This window comes from Camelus dromedarius, chromosome 16 (genome assembly GCF_036321535.1).
Source record: "Camelus dromedarius isolate mCamDro1 chromosome 16, mCamDro1.pat, whole genome shotgun sequence".
NCBI classification, from domain to species: Eukaryota; Metazoa; Chordata; class Mammalia; order Artiodactyla; family Camelidae; genus Camelus; species Camelus dromedarius.
The window spans coordinates 50,174,267-50,190,389 of record NC_087451.1 but is presented as its reverse complement, the minus strand read 5'-3'; the positions used below and the strand labels follow the sequence as shown (position 1 = coordinate 50,190,389).

Here is a 16,123-nt window from a genome sequence, read left to right as displayed (position 1 = left end):
CCTAGAGGCAACAGACGGCTAACTCCCAAGATAACAGTTACTGACCACGTGCCAGGTCCCCAAATTAGAATCTCTATCCCAGGCAAGTATTTCCTTTAAAAATCCCATACTTTTGAACATAGTGATTAATTTTTAAACTTTTTTTTCATTATGGAAAATTTCAAGCATACGTAAGAGCAGAGATCACGGTATAACAAGCTCAGTGTACCGATCACCCAGCTCTAACAGTTACCAGTGAATTGCCTGTCTTGTGTCATTCGTCCACCCCTAGATTATTTTGAAGCAAATCTCAGACATCCCACTATTTCATCTCTAAATATTTCAGTGTGTTTCTCTAAAAGATAAAGACTTCTATAAAAACCATAACTACAATACCATTATCACACCAAAAAAATTATCAGTAGTTCCTTAATCTCATCAGCTATCCAGCCAGTGTTCACATTTTCACATTTCCTCAGTTGTCTTAGAGTTTTGGGTTTTATTTGTACAGTTTGTGTGAATTTGGATCCAGGTAAGTTTCTTACATTGTGGCTGGTTGATAAGTCTCGCATGGATCCATAGATTTTATCCTCTCTCTTTCACTTCTTTTTTTTCCCTTGCAATCTTTTGTTGAAAGAACGAGTTGTTTCTTCTGCAGAGTTTCCTGCTGTCTGGATTTTGCTAATCCGATTCCCGAGGTGTCATCTAATTATGTTTCTCTGTGCCTTGTGTGTCCTTTACATCTGCTGTTAGATCTACAGTCTTGAGTGGTTTCACGGTCAGTGTTTTTCTGCCAGCCTGTTTCATAGGTGGTGTGTGAACGTCCATCAGGAGGTTCCTAATGTCTGGCTGATTCACTTTTACATGCTTTTGGTACAGTGGTTTACAAGTCACTTTTAGCTGCTGAGAACTTGACTCTCAGGCCCAAAGCTGCTCTGTTTGGAGTTGGGATGGGAGGCCCAGAACCCATGCCCCTGAGCTGTCCCATCACATCTCTCTGTTCCCTGCATCCCCCGAAAAACCTCCTGGGAATGTCAAGCGGCTAGAAGAACCTGGTTGGAAAACCATGATTTTAAGCGATGTTTGAAGGAACATTAAACTGTGAACTAAAAGTTCCTGGACTTTTCGGCAAAGACTAATCACTTTTAGGTTAGACAGTTGGAATTTGGGGAACTTAATTCTTTTGACCTTGGGACAAAAGACTTAGTCTTTAATTCCATAGTCCCAAAGTCTAAGATTTCAGCTATTAATTTAGAGTTCCTGCTTTTTGAGCATTTTAAGAATATTTTTTCCCTAACTGGAAATGTAGTAAGTGCCCACAATGAAATACTAAGACCAGGGCTTCTCCATGTCTGTACTAACGTCTTGGACCAGATAACTGCTGTGAGCCTGTCCTGTGCTGTGTAGGGTGGCTAGCAGTGTCCCTGGCCTCTCCCACTGGATGCCAGCGGTATCCCCCTATCCCGCCATTTTTGATGGCGATTTTGATCGCCATCAAAAATGTGTCCAGACATTGCCAGATGCCCCGAGGGGGCAAAGTCGCCCTCTGTTGAAAAAATCCCTGATTTAGACAAACCAGAAAAGCATAAAAAAGAACGTAAAAGCCATCCAGTTGGCAGACTTTCAGTCCATGGAATACAGAGGAGGACTTGGAAGGCCAGGAATGGAGCTGAAAGCCAGAGCTGAATAGCTGGCCTGAGTCCTTGGATTTCGCATAGCATGGAACACGGACACACAAGACGCTGTAATAGTCTGTTGTGAGCGTGTCGATCTTACAGAAGGTAACAGAGACAACTCTAAGTGCAGGCGCCTCCTAGATGAGATGGGACATACCAACACACAGGACTGAAATGCATGGTGACCTGCCCGTCTTCAAATGATGTGCAGCTTGCCTGAGTCAGGCCCGTGCGTACTTCCGTGTGTGGGGGTGGGGGGGATATGTGTGCTGCAGGCTCAGATTAAACAGGTGTAGCGGAGGATTGTTAACACAAACCATGTGTGTGTTGGAGTTGCTAAAGAGGCAAGTTGTAACTCAGTTCAGCTTATGGAGGCAAATGAAAAGCTTATTCTTATCCTTGTGAATACTTGTATCTCAGAATTAATTTTTTTTTATATGGTACCCTGAAAAAAACTGTTAGTCCCATGGATGCTTTTTTTAAGTTTGGGGAAGCTGGAGGAGATGCTCTTTGGGAGTTTAGTCACCCAGGGCCGTATAACTAAAAATGCAGGTTCCGCGTAACACCTTCACTTTGCCAAGTGAGAGCTCAAATAACACCTCTAGGTTATTTGTTGGTACTTAGTGGAATCTGGGTCTCATGGTTAACAGCAAACAGATGGGGGGATTGAGAGTCTGAAGAGAAAGGTTAGGTGCAGGGTATGGAGACAGGATTAAAACAAGAGTCAGGGATGGGAGAAACGTTATCTGCTTTATAATTTTTGCCTTGAGCTGTACTCACTTAAGACAAAGTGTTTTATGATGAAAAGTCAACAAATGAATTTTTAAAAAAGCCTCTGTAAGAATGTGTGCTCATTGTAGCATTATACCTCCCCAGTGTTATTCGTGTGGTTGTCATCAAAGTAAGTTAAACTCCTGATTGACACGGAGGCGTTGGTGGTGTGCCTGTTCCTGGTCTCTGTCCCCTCTGGAATTGCCTTCTCTCTGTGTCCTACAGATCGATTACTTCAACAATCAGATCATCGTGGACCTGGTAGAGCAGCAGCACAAGGGGATCATTCCAATCCTAGATGACGCCTGCATGAACGTGGGCAAAGTCACCGATGAAATGTTCCTGGAAGCACTGAACAGTAAACTGGCCAAACACGGTCATTTTTCTAGCCGGAAGGTAGTGTGCATGATGACAGCTTCCTCTCGTTTTGATCTCTAAGACTTCCCTCACTGTCTGACAGAATTAACGATTTTATAGATTGGGTTGAAAGAATGCCCACTCGACGAAGAAAGACCATCAGCATCCATGAAGTGATTCACTGCTATGGACAAGTTCTGACGAGACTGATTAAAAATCATAGCGTCCACAAGAGGGAGCTCTAGACTATTTGATTTGCTAGAAATAGGAAAAAATGAACATGATTCTTTAGAAAGCATGATGTCATTTATAACCAATAGGTACAGAGTCCTTGTTCCTGTGCTAGAATTTTGCTGCTGCATCTGATAATTCTGGCACTGAAATAGCTTTTGTCCTTGACTTTTTACTGTAATCCCCCATTATAAAAATACTGTACATGGGCTCTGCCGTGGTTTCTCAGACTCTGTGACTTTCTTGAAAACAGAGAAATTCTAGCTGTAATCCTAGCTGTTGTAAGGAAACTTGATCCTTAAATGAACGGGTATCCTTTGTCAGTCCCTGTTTTTCACATTCTAAAAACATTCTCAACAGATCACATTGCCATGATCATTGGTGGCAGTGGAGGTTGTCAGACCTTTGCCGAGCCTTGGGCCTTGCATGTAGTGTGTTTGCCATCATGCTTGTCCTAGGAGAGACACACTGCCATCCCCAGTAGTCCCTTCAAATACAGGCTGGTCCTGCAGCCATCAGCTGAAGGAAAGACAGGCCCCATGCTTCTTCACTTCCGTAAAGAAAGGGGCAAACATTTCTGCTCCTCCGTAATTCCATATAAATCCATGACGCACTGTCATTTTTTAGCATGAATAAATCTATTTTCTAACTTTGTCCCTTTTGGAATTATGTAATCAGAGCAGTAGAATTCCACAGTTAACTAGAAGAAAGGACAAATCATCAAGTAATAGATTACTGGCTGAATATTGACTATAGAACAGTTTATTTCTAAAATACCCTCCGTGGCCTATTACTGAGAATTAACTTGTAGCCTGCTATAAGTTGGCTTTCAGATACTGTGGTCTGACCTTTGACATGAGCGTTCTAGCTAGAGTTAGTCTCTCAGTCATTCCCCATGTATAACACAAACACTTAACAAGTGACTCTCCTTTTCCAGGTTCAGCCTGGGTGCTGGGGACAGAGGAGTGAGCAAAGTTAGAAGCCACTTAAATAATTCTGAGTGGTGCTCTGAAACGTGGCATACTTACATGGGTGAATGTCCCACCACCTCTGAGGGGCTGGTTATAAAAGTCCCTCATCATCACAGTTCAGGTTTTGGAGACTTGCCTAGATTGTGCCCACCAGATGCTAGACAATCCGTGTTTGTCAGATTGAGTTGGTCACGATCATACCAAATAAATCTTCTGAAATACTGAATTTTAAACTGAAACCGGCAAGGCTCCACTTTACTTAAGTAAATAACTATGATTCTCCCGTGAGAAATCACCTCATTTTGCTACGTTTCACCTTGGCCATTTCTACACTTGAATTTATCAAACCACTATTCTGAAATACAGTTTCATATTTAACACAGCAACTGTACATGGACTTTTAAGCAGTTGCCACTGACTTGATAGGAAATGCTAAATAGTAATTTGTCTGTGAAGATGGAAATTGTTTTCTTTTCCTTTTTCTTTTTCTTTTTCTTTTTCAATATGGGAGCACAGGTTTTCCCAGCTCTAACCCAGGTGTCTCCTGCCTTTCTCAGCATCATCCCTCAGACAGATCCTGAGATGGAAATTTTTTGTGTGTTCTTTTCTGGGATTTTTGCCTTATGAAGGAAAGAAATGAAATACCCAAGCTGTTAGGATGTTTTCATCACTGTGAATCTTTCTGTTAAATCAGTGCTCTTATCGTGCATGTCAAACTAGGTATTATCATTTGGTATCAGTTACTAATGATCAGCCACTGTCATTGACAGGTTAAATAAGAGGTTTCTGGCTTATAATTATTTAGGGGCTAAATTTTTTTTTATGCATTTAAGTTACGGAGAGGCAGGCAGATGATTCAATAAATTTGAAAGAAAGAAAAATTGAAAGCCTTCTGTGCTTAGATCAGTGAAGACTTTGCCGTATCCAAATGTAAGAGTTATTCAGTTACTATAGATGTCTCTTGAGTCTTTTTCCTTTGGGAGTTTCCAAGTAAAAGGGGTGTTGTAAAAAGTGGTTAATGAGAGAGAGAAGAAAGAAGAATTAAATATTTTGCAGACCCCTCTGCATGTTAGACACTTTGGTATCCATAGTTCATTTAACATCCAGAACAACTCCCTGAAATAAGTAGTTACTAAAGGAGACAGTGCACGTGGATGGTAGAGCCAAGATCTGAACCTCAGAAGCCTGACGCTTGCTTCCTGGAATTACTCACTTTTTGAATGAGTAGACTGATTATTCCTTTAACAGTCCCGACATCCACGTAGAACCCGCCATCCTGGCTGGGGTTAGTCGTCATCTAACACTCCAGGCTAAGTGGCCTTTGTATGTAACCGTGCTCAATGCCTGTGGATTCTTAGACGTCTGCTTTGGAACCTGTAGGGTATCGCGTGATCCTCCACAGGGTGGACAAAGAATCTAGGTGCTACTGTCATCAGGAACTTGCAGGAAGTCGTAAGAGTCCAAGGGCTACGTAAACACCACCTTTCCATCAAATTCCTCTTCAGTAAGAAGCAGCTACAGAAGGTTGATCTTCTGTGAAATGATAGGCCTGGAGTCCCAGGTTAGCGGAAGATGGGCGAGCCAGGCTGTGGTGTACATAGGAGAGAACAGGCATTGCGTTCGGTCCCACAGATCCTTCCCAGAGCTACCGCTCACCAGCTCCATGGCCTTGGGCTGGTTACCCAGCCGGTTTGAGCCTCCGTTTCCATGTAAGCACAGGAGAGCCCATAATGCTTCCTTCAGATATCAGGTGTGAGTGTTGAGCGAGATGTACATGCTTGGAGACGGCACCCCCTCAGCACGGGCCTCCTTCAGCTCTGTCAGTCGGGGGAGGCTGGGCTGTGGGTTAAGGTGGCAGCCAAGGTTTAAGTGTCATGGACAGTACAAGTCTGTTTCCCTCGCAGGGACCCAGTTCTTCTTCCTTCTGGCTCTTCCATCCCCTCAGGACTATTCTCTACATCCAGCTGGTGGGAGGTGAAAAGAAAGTACAGAGGACAGTCAATCACCCACTCCTTAGGAGCTTTGTCCTGGAAGAGCCTCACCTCCCCTCACCTGCACTCACCTACTATTGCCCGGAACTTGGTCTTTTGGCCATTTCCAACTGCAAGAGTGGCCGGGAAATGAAGCCTGGCCATCTGGACTTCCGGGGAACGCTCATGGTCTTTATGCCACATTCGCCAAATTAAGCCCTGCATACTGTGGTTTCATTCATAATGATATCGTGATTTGAGACATTCTCATCATCTTCTTTTAAGTTGGAGGAAAGTGAAAATGTGCCGTTATCAAAACCATCTCCTTGTTGATTTTTCTTAGCTCTGCGCCTCGGACAAAATCCTGGAGTTTGATCGAGATTTTCGAATCCGACATTACGCCGGGGACGTGGTGTGAGTATCTCACTCTGGAACCTGGCGTGATGACTTGCATACAGCCTCACTTTAGAAAACATAATCAGGAAAAATATAAACTGTTTTCCTATTCATCTGCATTTTTTAGCCGTTTCTCATGCCAGTGTATTTTAATTTCTGCACTCAAAACATTGGCATCGCATCACTCATCCCTTGCTTTTCAGACATTTATTAAACGCACACCATGTGGGCGTGCACAATTCCTGGCATAGTTGGCCCTCAGTCTAAGTCAACTGATGGATAAATAAACCTCGAGAGTACGTTGAGAAAGATGGATGACACAGGCCTTACTCTGAAGACGCTGACAGTTTAGTGGAGGGTGCAAGCTGATACACGATAAGTCGCTATAGTGAAGAATGGAGAGGGTTAAACTGGAGACACACAAGACATTGTGGGAACTCTGAGGAGGAGTTATTAACCCAGGGTAAGGAGTGTTGCCCCGTTTTCTGGAGGAACTGGTATCCCAGCTGAGTCCTGAACGTAAAAGAGGCTTAGTCAGGGGACAGGATCAGGAAGAGGAGACGGAGAAGACAGGGCATTCCAAGCAGAAGAGACAGCAGGTATTCGGGCCCCGAGGTGAGGGTAATCATTGTATGTGACAAACTGCTAACTCTGTGAGCAAAAACCAGTTTTACTGCGGTATTTTTCAAATGTTATTTGGAAACGTAAAATTCTCATAAGCTACATTTTCTGGTTACAATGCAATAAAGGTAGAAAGTGGTAGGAAAATAATAACTAAAAAAAAATACATATATATACATATACATATGTGTGTGTGTATATATATATATATACATATATATATATAAAAATAAATATATAAACTACCTTAGCATTTTAGTTTCCTAGGGCTAACATAACAAATTACTGCGTGTTGGTGGCTTAAAGCAACAGAAGTTGATTCTTTGACAGTTCTGGAGGCCAGGAGTTTGAAATCTAAGGTGTCAGCAGGGCACACTCCGGAGGCTCTAGAGGGGGAGTGTTCCTTGTTTTTCCCAGCGGCTTTCCTTGGCTGGTGGCTGCATCACTCTGATCTCTGCCTCCGGGGTCACATTGCCTCCCCCTCTTCAGTGTGTCTGGGTTAAATCCTCCTCTGCATGTGTCATAAAGCTACACTTGGATGGCATTTAAGGCCCACCTGAGTAATACAGGATAAGATTCTCCTCCCAAGATCCTTAACATTTTCTCATCTTGTACCATGTAAGGTAACATTGACAGGTTCCAGGGAGTTTGACATGGTTGTCTTTCAAGAGAGGCATTTCCCCCTCTGCTACGCTTAGATGCTCTGACTGTCCACCGAACCCTGCTCCTTACCTTGCTTTTGTTTGAAGTCCCCTCTTTTCCTTTCTCCTCATTTATTACATTAGGAATTCTATTCACATAACCCATTACAGGAAGAGAGTGAACAACTGCAACAACAAAAAAGTGAATGATCGTCTCCGTAAATGTCAAAAAGACATTTGAAGAAATGTTAATAGCCGTTCCTGATTTAAGTTAAAACTCTAGAATCATAAAATAATATGGCTCCAAATTATCACCCCATCTGTCAAACTAGCCGTTAAGGCTGGAATGGCACCATTACCCACTTTTCCTGGGCCTGTTCCCAGGCCCCAGAACACTTTGAAGAGGGAAGACCCAGTTCCGTACAGATATCTGCCACTGAAATCCAGGCCCCACTCACAGGGCACTTCTGTGCAGCTTGGACTGGCTAAGTGCAGCACTGGACATTGGCCTTGGAGACCATGTAGGGCCGGCCCTTTGTTTTATGGATAAGAGAACTTACGCAGAGTGTGTAAAATTCTTACCCAAGGTCACACAGCAAGTTTATGGACTAGCTGAGATAATAATTAGGTTTCCAGACCCTTGGAGAAATATTTGATGCCTCAGATTTCCCCTTCTCTCCTTAAGCCCTTCAACCCTTTTCTAGACTTTTACTAAATATCTTCTTTGTGCACAATACTTTATAAACTATGGTCTCTGCCTACAAAGAGCTTTTCGATTAAGATGCATTCATACATATGTGATTGTATGTATATTTATTAACATATATATATACACACATACATTTATATACATTGATGCAACAAAAGATGGTTGAAAATAATTGCAATATGATTAATAACATGTGTTGTCAGAATTCAGAATAAGCAAATGATATAATGCTTCTAACTGTGTGTGTAATAGACCCAGGAAGGCAGATGCTGGTCCTTGGGTGCTAGGAATTATTTTTATAGGAAAAAGTGGGAAGGGTGCTAAAAATAAGAAAAAAAATTTCAGGAAATAGCAACTGGGCCCCTTTGACTGGAACGTGTCCTTTTGGTGGCAGAAGAGAAGTAGAAATGCCTAGAAGAGCAGATTGAGACCAAATCGCAATGAGCCCTAAAGGCCCGAACAAGGCCTCTGAAGTCTGAATTGTATGGGTCTGACCGTAGATTAAGAGTCAGGCGACTTCAAGGGTTCAGTCAAAAGTGACCTGAAGGTATCAGGAAGAAGACCTAGGTAGGAAGGGGGCAGGGAAATCATTTTGGACCCGGTGGCCTTGAAGTGCCCATGGGCAGCGCAGCCCGAAGGAACCTTCTTGCAGAATTAAACGGGTAAGGCTGAAACTTTGGTGAGGGGTCAGGGCTGGAGAGCTGAGAATGGTCTATACTGGCGGGATTGTCAAGGAAGGAAGCACAGACAGGCAAGACCGGAGAGCTGCAAGGAGCAGCTGCGTCTAGCGTTACTGTGTCCCCAGCCTCCTCTTAGCCTCAGTCGTGGGGAATCCTAGGTTACTGTTATGTGCACGCACACACACACACCCCCGCAGTTCACTCCCCCTTGAGTCCATGCCCGGCACTGCCGCAGAGCAGCCCCCATTCCTACCTTTGTCACCAGCTGCAGTTTTAGCTGGACCTCCAAGACCTTACTCATGTCCCTGCCTCCGAACCATGAGTCCTGACCCCCTCATTTCCTCTCAAGACCTCCACGCGTGTGCCTGCTGCCGCCCCTTCGCTGCACCTGTTTCCCTTGTGACCTGCCTGCCTCCCTCTCCTCTGCATATCCAGCTCTCACTGTCCTTTCCAGTTCTTTAGGACTCTTTTCTCCCACCCTGAGCAGTGAGCCAACCTTAGGCGAGCCCTTTGACCTCCCTACAGCTGAGACGGTTAGTTCCTGTACGTTCCTGTTTTGTTTTTATCTTAGGAATGCCAGATGATAAACACAGCTGTCTTTTTAAAAGGCATCTTTCTGAGGTAAACAACAAGCCAGGCGAAAACGGTGATCTTAATCGTAATGAGGATGTTGGGGTTTGCGCTCCTCCAGAGAAGGAGAGGCAGCGAGCATCCCATCTGGGTGGCAGGCAGGTTTGATGTTCTTTAACCCAGAACTAGGTGGGCAGCATCAGCTTTAGAGATGACTGGTGCATAAGTTTTTGCAGTAGAAGGGCTTGTAGACTTCCAGAAAAGCTTAGAAGTGGCTCTTCCTTGGTGAATAATGTGTTTTCTCTTGTGTTTTTTTTTCCCCCTCAACTAGCTATTCTGTCATTGGTTTTATCGACAAAAACAAAGACACTTTATTTCAAGATTTCAAACGCCTGATGTATAACAGGTAGGATTGAAATTGTATTAATTTTCTTCATGATAAGCTCTTTGACTGTACGTGTTGCATAATGTGTTTGCAGATGATTACTTTTATGTGACCATTTTAAATGTTTCTGGCAGTTTTTCTAGTTCTGCTGGATCATACTTACTGAATGAGATAATAAGTTATTTTATGATGATAAAACCTATAAACTTAGGGCAGGGACCCTACTACGAATATGATTTTCCTTGATTTCCCTCGGGTTGCCGCGGTTTCTCTGTTCCCTGCTGCCATCCTTCCGACACCCCCTACCAGTGTCCTCAGCGGTGATGGGACAGTGTCAGATCACCTCTGTCCCAGCTGAGAGCTTCACACACTCAGGTTCCCACTGTGTGTCTTTGGCTACAGCTAAGGGACCACCTTGATATCAGAGTGGCATCTAGTGTCAGTGGCAATAGGTCCTGGGTGGACAGATTCGTCTCACAATCCAAGAAAATGTGAAAAAGCGGTAAAGAAATAAAACCAGCCAAAGGACAGTAAGTTCACACCCAGTACGGGTAAACTTCAGAAAGAAGACCCGTGAAGGAGAAAGGCTTCCTTGCCAGCTGGTTCTTTTTGGCTCAGAGAAGTGTTGTCACTCACGTATTAAGGCTACTCAGTTGGTTGGTCAGTAGATCATCAAAAGTGTAGCAGGCACCTCTGAGCCTCACGTGTGCCTGTGCTCTCCAGATGCAAAGCCCCTGCCCTCCTGAGGTCTGTTATTCTAGTGGAGGTGACAGTTAATGAACAATAAAACAATGAGCTTTCAGGTAGTGACAAGTGCTGTAGAGAAAAAATAAAGTAGGTGAGAGAGATGGAAGGGTGCGGACCGGCGGGGGCAGGGGAGGCGTTACAGACAGCGTGGTCAGAAAAGGCGTCTCCAGAGAGGTGTCGTTGGAGCTGAGACCTCCGAGAAGTGAGGGGATGAGCCATGAAGCTGAGGGAGGGAGCGCTCGGGCAGAGGAGAGCTGGTCCCAAGGCGCTGGGGCGGGCACCGGCCTGGGTGTGTTGAGGACGGCAGGAAGGCCCGTGTGGCTGGAAGCAGGGGAGGGGAGAGTGACGGGGGTGACTTTGGAGAGGTCAGCAGGGCCTGGCTCGCCACGAGTGTGAGAGCCAGAGATGGAGGGAGACCGTTGGAGGGTGTGGTACGACGTGATCTCTATTCTAAAGACGCCAGCAGAGCTGCTGTGTAAAGACAGACTGTGAAGGGCAGGAGCAGGCGTGGGGGGGCCGGTGAGCAGCTCGTCGAGTAATCCAGGCTGAGACCTGGCTGGTGGTGACCGAGGCAATGAAAAGTGGTCCAAGCAGGTGCTACTGTGAGAGTAGAGCCCACAGGCATAGCTGATGGATAGGACGTGTGATGTGCCAGAGACAGAAATCGCAGATGGTGCCTGAGCAGTGGGGAAGGGGTGCTCGGTGTCTGAAGACAAGAGGAGGCGCTTATTCGTGGGGGGAAATCGAGTTTACTTTGGATACATTTGGCCGGAGATGCAAACTGGACATCCCGTTGAAAATGCTCAATAGGCGACCGTATGCATGCATCTGGAGCTCAGGGTACAGGCAGGGCTAGAGACGTAAATTCACGGTCGTCGGCATATTGATAGTGTTTAAAGCCGTTGTCCGGGAGAGATCATCTAAGCTGAGCATGGCCAAAAAAATAAAAGAAGAGGTTGAAAGGTGAATCCCCCGAGACACTTCACCATTTAGAGTCAAGCAAAGAAGGAGGAGCTGGTAAAGGAAACTGAGAGCTTGCCGGTGACGTAGCGAGAAAACCAGGAATCTGGTGTCAGAGAGGCCAAGCCAAGAAAAATGATCAACTGTGTCATACTGTCAAGAGCAGAGTGATGTGAGGACCAAGGCTGGCCACTGGGTTTGCTGACGTGAAGGTCGGTGGGACTCTTGGCAACACTGGTTTCAACGGAGTCATGAAAACTGATGTCTGATGGGAGGGGGCTCAAGAGAATACAGAAAACAAGAATGTGGAGACCTTGTGTTTCAATGGTTCTTTCAAGAGGTCTTGTTATAAAGTGGTCCATCTGGGTGGGTGTTGAAGTGGCTAAGAGCAGGGATGGCGCCATCATCACTAGACAGACGCAGGCCTTCTAGTGATGGGAATGTGGGAGGGGCCCACGCACGAGCTGCTTGTGGAGGGAAGAGGCTTTCAGAGAGGAGTTTCGGTGCTTGGTTTGTCAGGTAAGATGCACTCGTTTTGAGGGAGACATGAAAGAGTCTGGCATTGCTCTGTGTCGAAAATGTCAAAAAGTCAAATCGGAAAAATGGCCTCAGTTGGCCAGTGGCGGAGTCAGGGCGGGTTGCCCGGGGAAGGCCGCCAGGCTTCCAGGGGGCTGCACAAGGTGGCCTTCGTCACAGCCCAGAGGCTCAGCTCCCCCTTCTAGTGGTGGATTCAGGGAACCCCATCTTCTGAGGACCAGTGCAGAGACAAAGCAGCAAGTGGACTGATTTCCAGCACAAAATCCGGCAGTCTCGCGGTATGGAACACTTGCGTTGGTATGAGGGGCTCTTCTTCCCTACTGGAAAACCTGCCTGGGAGGTCAAATGGAACTCTAGTTTATGAACTGCTGAGTTGCTTGGTAAGCATGGAATCAGAACAAAGGAACGTAGAGAAATCCAGCAGTTAAAGGCATCGGGCTAAGATGAATCCATTTCACAACAGAGATGGTCTTGCCAAAGGTGTAAAAAGATTAAAAGTCCGTTTGTTGCAACTTATTGGGTATATGTCCTTAGTAGGAAAGGCCTTGCCACTGGGGTGGGAAATCTGGGAATTATTTTGGTTAAACCTATCCTCCTAGATGGTGTTCGGATGGGCTGCCTTTGCCCTTGGACACTGTTCCATGATTTCATGGCTAAACGACCTCCCAAAATTTCAGTGTGTGTGTGTGCATGTGTGTAAATGGAAGGAGCAAGGAGCAAGCAGGTGGCGTGTCAGGTGCACGGATGACCCTTGACCCCTCTCGTTAGCCAGGTACACTCTGCTTTATCTATAGTGCATGCTGGATTTCTGGATAAACGAGCTTCCCTTTTAAGAAAAGGTGTCTTTTAAATGTCTGAAAACTATGTTGACTTACTGGCCTGAAAGTTCTTTCTCTTTAAAAGGACAGTATGTGTCTGTTTTGATTCATTATGCATCCGTTCTACTGTTTAATAATAATAATATAATAATAACAATAATAGCTATCTTGTTTCCTTCATTTTCAACACTCCCCCCTCCCTCCACTTACAAGGTGATACAGGAAAAGTGTCTTAAACAGTAAGGTGGAACTGGGGGTGGAAACTGCATAGATCCAAAACCAGTGATTTTCAAGGTGCACATGCTCTGCTTTCTGGCAGTTCTGTTCCATAGGTGTTAGGAAGGCATCCAGGCTTCATTTGTACTGAAGGTTGAGAACCATTGTCTCAGGTTGTCTCTCTGCTAAAGACTGAAATGGAAAAGTTAAGGAAAAGCAATATCCATTTATATGGTCATTTTTATTGATAACGTAAATCATTGGAAAATTATGAAATAAGACTGGAACGTAGTAAAACTGGTCCATAAGCCACAGGTCATTGCATTATTTTATAGCCACTTTTGATGGTAGTTGGCACAGCCTCCTGGTAACAGAGAGGATTCGGAGTATTGCTCTGCCTTTGTGCACAGACCAGGTCACCATGCACCTCACCGTTTATGCTCCTTGCACCTTTGTCATCCGTTCTGGCAGTTTGCTGCTATTATTTGGAGCCCCTGTATACAGAAATTTACTAGATGTTTGGGAAACCAACTCAGTTTTCTTAATTTTATACCAGGGAGGGAAAAGTGGACAAAGTGATGGCAACAGGAAACACAATAAGCAAAGAAGGTCCATTAAGTCTTTCCTATTCTCAACCCTCAATTAAAAAAAATTTTTTTTCAATAAGAGAGAAGTTTCCCAGGAAGCAAGTAACATTTTTCAGTTCCTTTACTTTCAAATCAAAAGCACCCAAGGTGAAACAGGAGGAAAATCAGAGCGGAGACCACCACGCATGTGTATACAAATATCTCCACGGAGCCAAATAAGGAATATGTCATTTTTAGCCTGAAAACTGGCCTGAAGTGCACTTTAAGAATTGGATCGCAACCCGTCTTAGTGTCACATCAATAAAATATTATAACTGCCAGCGCCACCTACAAATGTGTTCATAAATTCCACTGCTGTAAAGGGATTTCCTAGAAGACAATGTAAAGGTGGTTATACTCAGATCTGGATTTTTCGAAAGACCTGGCTTTTTGTGGTGTGACCTCTACTGTAAGAAGATCTGTTTCAGTTGGAAGATGCTCTCACCTTCGTGATTTCTGCTGTGACACTGAGAATCATTTTCCTGCTGGCAGTTTGTTCTCATTCTTAAAATGACCACCAAACCTGTTTCATTGTAGGTATGTGGTAAAAGAACCACGTAAGCCATTTGAGGGTCCTCGGTAACTCGTCCGACATCACTTTAAAGAAGGTTAAAGACTTTTTCGAATGTAGTCCAGTTTGGACACATCCTCTTGCTCTGTGGTGTGGTACCTGTCATTATACTTTCAGCCTAATTTTCTGGATGGAGTTATTTTTCCAGCTGGGCCTTGTGAGTTCAGTCTGCTGTGCAGTTGGGTACAGTTCAGCAGGACTGCTTAGCAGTTCTTTTTCAGCTTATTTGAATGTAACATTCAAACCACTCTTTCTGTGCTTCTCAGTTCAAATCCTGTGCTGAAGAATATGTGGCCTGAAGGCAAACTGAGCATCACAGAGGTGACCAAGAGACCCCTGACCGCCGCCACCTTATTTAAGAATTCTATGATTGCCTTAGTAGACAACCTTGCATCAAAGGTAACTCTTTTCTTTTTTAAATATCCATTTTATTTCATAGATTCTTTCTTGAGAGATGTTACAGAGAATGTACGTATGATTTGCTCTTTAAGTTATTGTAATAAATGAATCATGTTGAAGAACATACATTCATATATTTCAAGTGAATGTTATAATGGAATTCTTAATTCTGGTTTATTTTTTTTTTTTTAACATGGCTTAATGAAACTGTTGTTCGTGTCCCAGGTGAAATGCTCTTCTTAAGTTGGGGCTTTTTCTTCTAATGTTGTCATCAAGGGAAAAGTCTTAGTGAGATCTTTTAAAAAAAAAAATTATATATATATATATGGCATAGTATGTGCCTGACAAAATGAATTGCAGCCCTGTGCTGAAGACAGGGCCTGGCTTTTTTTTTTTAATCTTGAATTAAATTATAATATGCTATCCTTATATTGTATCTGAATACAAAATAACCAGGTTAAGTTTTAAGAGGAAGTTTAATATTTAAGTCTTATCCATAGGCTGTTTTAAATAACTGAAATAAAAAGATGTATTATTGACAGTTATTTCTGCTTTTTATTGTTCCTTTGAGGTCTAATACTGTTTGATAACTTTAGTCTGGGTTTTTGGGTTGTTTTTTTCCCCAGTGTTTTTCCTTAAAGAACAGATTTCTGCTCTTAACTGCTGCCATTGACAAGTTGATAAATTAGGCAGCATTCTAGGACTCATTATTTTTAGTTCCTTCATTTTTTATCTTTCTCTTCTGGTGCTTTTCCAGTGTATTTTTTCTTCTTCATTTTTATCTTTTTTTTTTTATCAACTTCCTCTCTAAAAATTTAAATCTGTATTATTTCTGGTTACCTCCCTGTGGATAAATTAGGCAGATGCCACAAGAACACGTCTCTTCAATAGCATTCTATTTTCGTCAGGATTCGTTGGCCTCAGGTGACAACAAATGAGCACAATTCGTTGGCTTGTATAATCCAACCTCCAGCAAGGCTGGGGTAGGGACACCAGAGCTGGAGGTGAGAATAAAGTTAGGACTCCTCCTCTTGTCCATCCGATTCTCTCGGTAGGTCAGCTTCAACCTGCCTCATCCAGCAAGAAGGGAGGTGAGCTTAGAAGGAAGGCGTGTGACACAAGAAACAGGGATGAACACAGAATTTTACAAAATAGATGTTTTAAAATACATGACTCACAAGCTCATTGTTTATAAGCTATATCAGATTTATTTCATTAGAAACAGATCACTTTTTATTTTCTAAATTTCATAGTTAAATGTGCATTTTTTAAAAATAAAAATTCTAGAACTA

General features: G+C 43.7%; 1 protein-coding gene across 3 annotated transcripts in view; it reads left to right on the top strand.

Annotated features, from left to right (window-relative positions):
* MYO1D (myosin ID) overlaps positions 1 to 16,123 on the top strand; it is a 304,073-nt gene that overhangs the window by 103,791 nt on the left and 184,159 nt on the right. For all 3 annotated transcript variants that reach the window (XM_031468289.2, XM_064495922.1, XM_064495923.1), the window contains exons 11-14: positions 2,652 to 2,822; positions 6,299 to 6,369; positions 9,904 to 9,978; positions 14,699 to 14,831. In XM_031468289.2, coding sequence (XP_031324149.2) covers positions 2,652 to 2,822; positions 6,299 to 6,369; positions 9,904 to 9,978; positions 14,699 to 14,831 — 450 coding nt within the window. The remainder of the gene's footprint in view (positions 1 to 2,651; positions 2,823 to 6,298; positions 6,370 to 9,903; positions 9,979 to 14,698; positions 14,832 to 16,123) is intronic.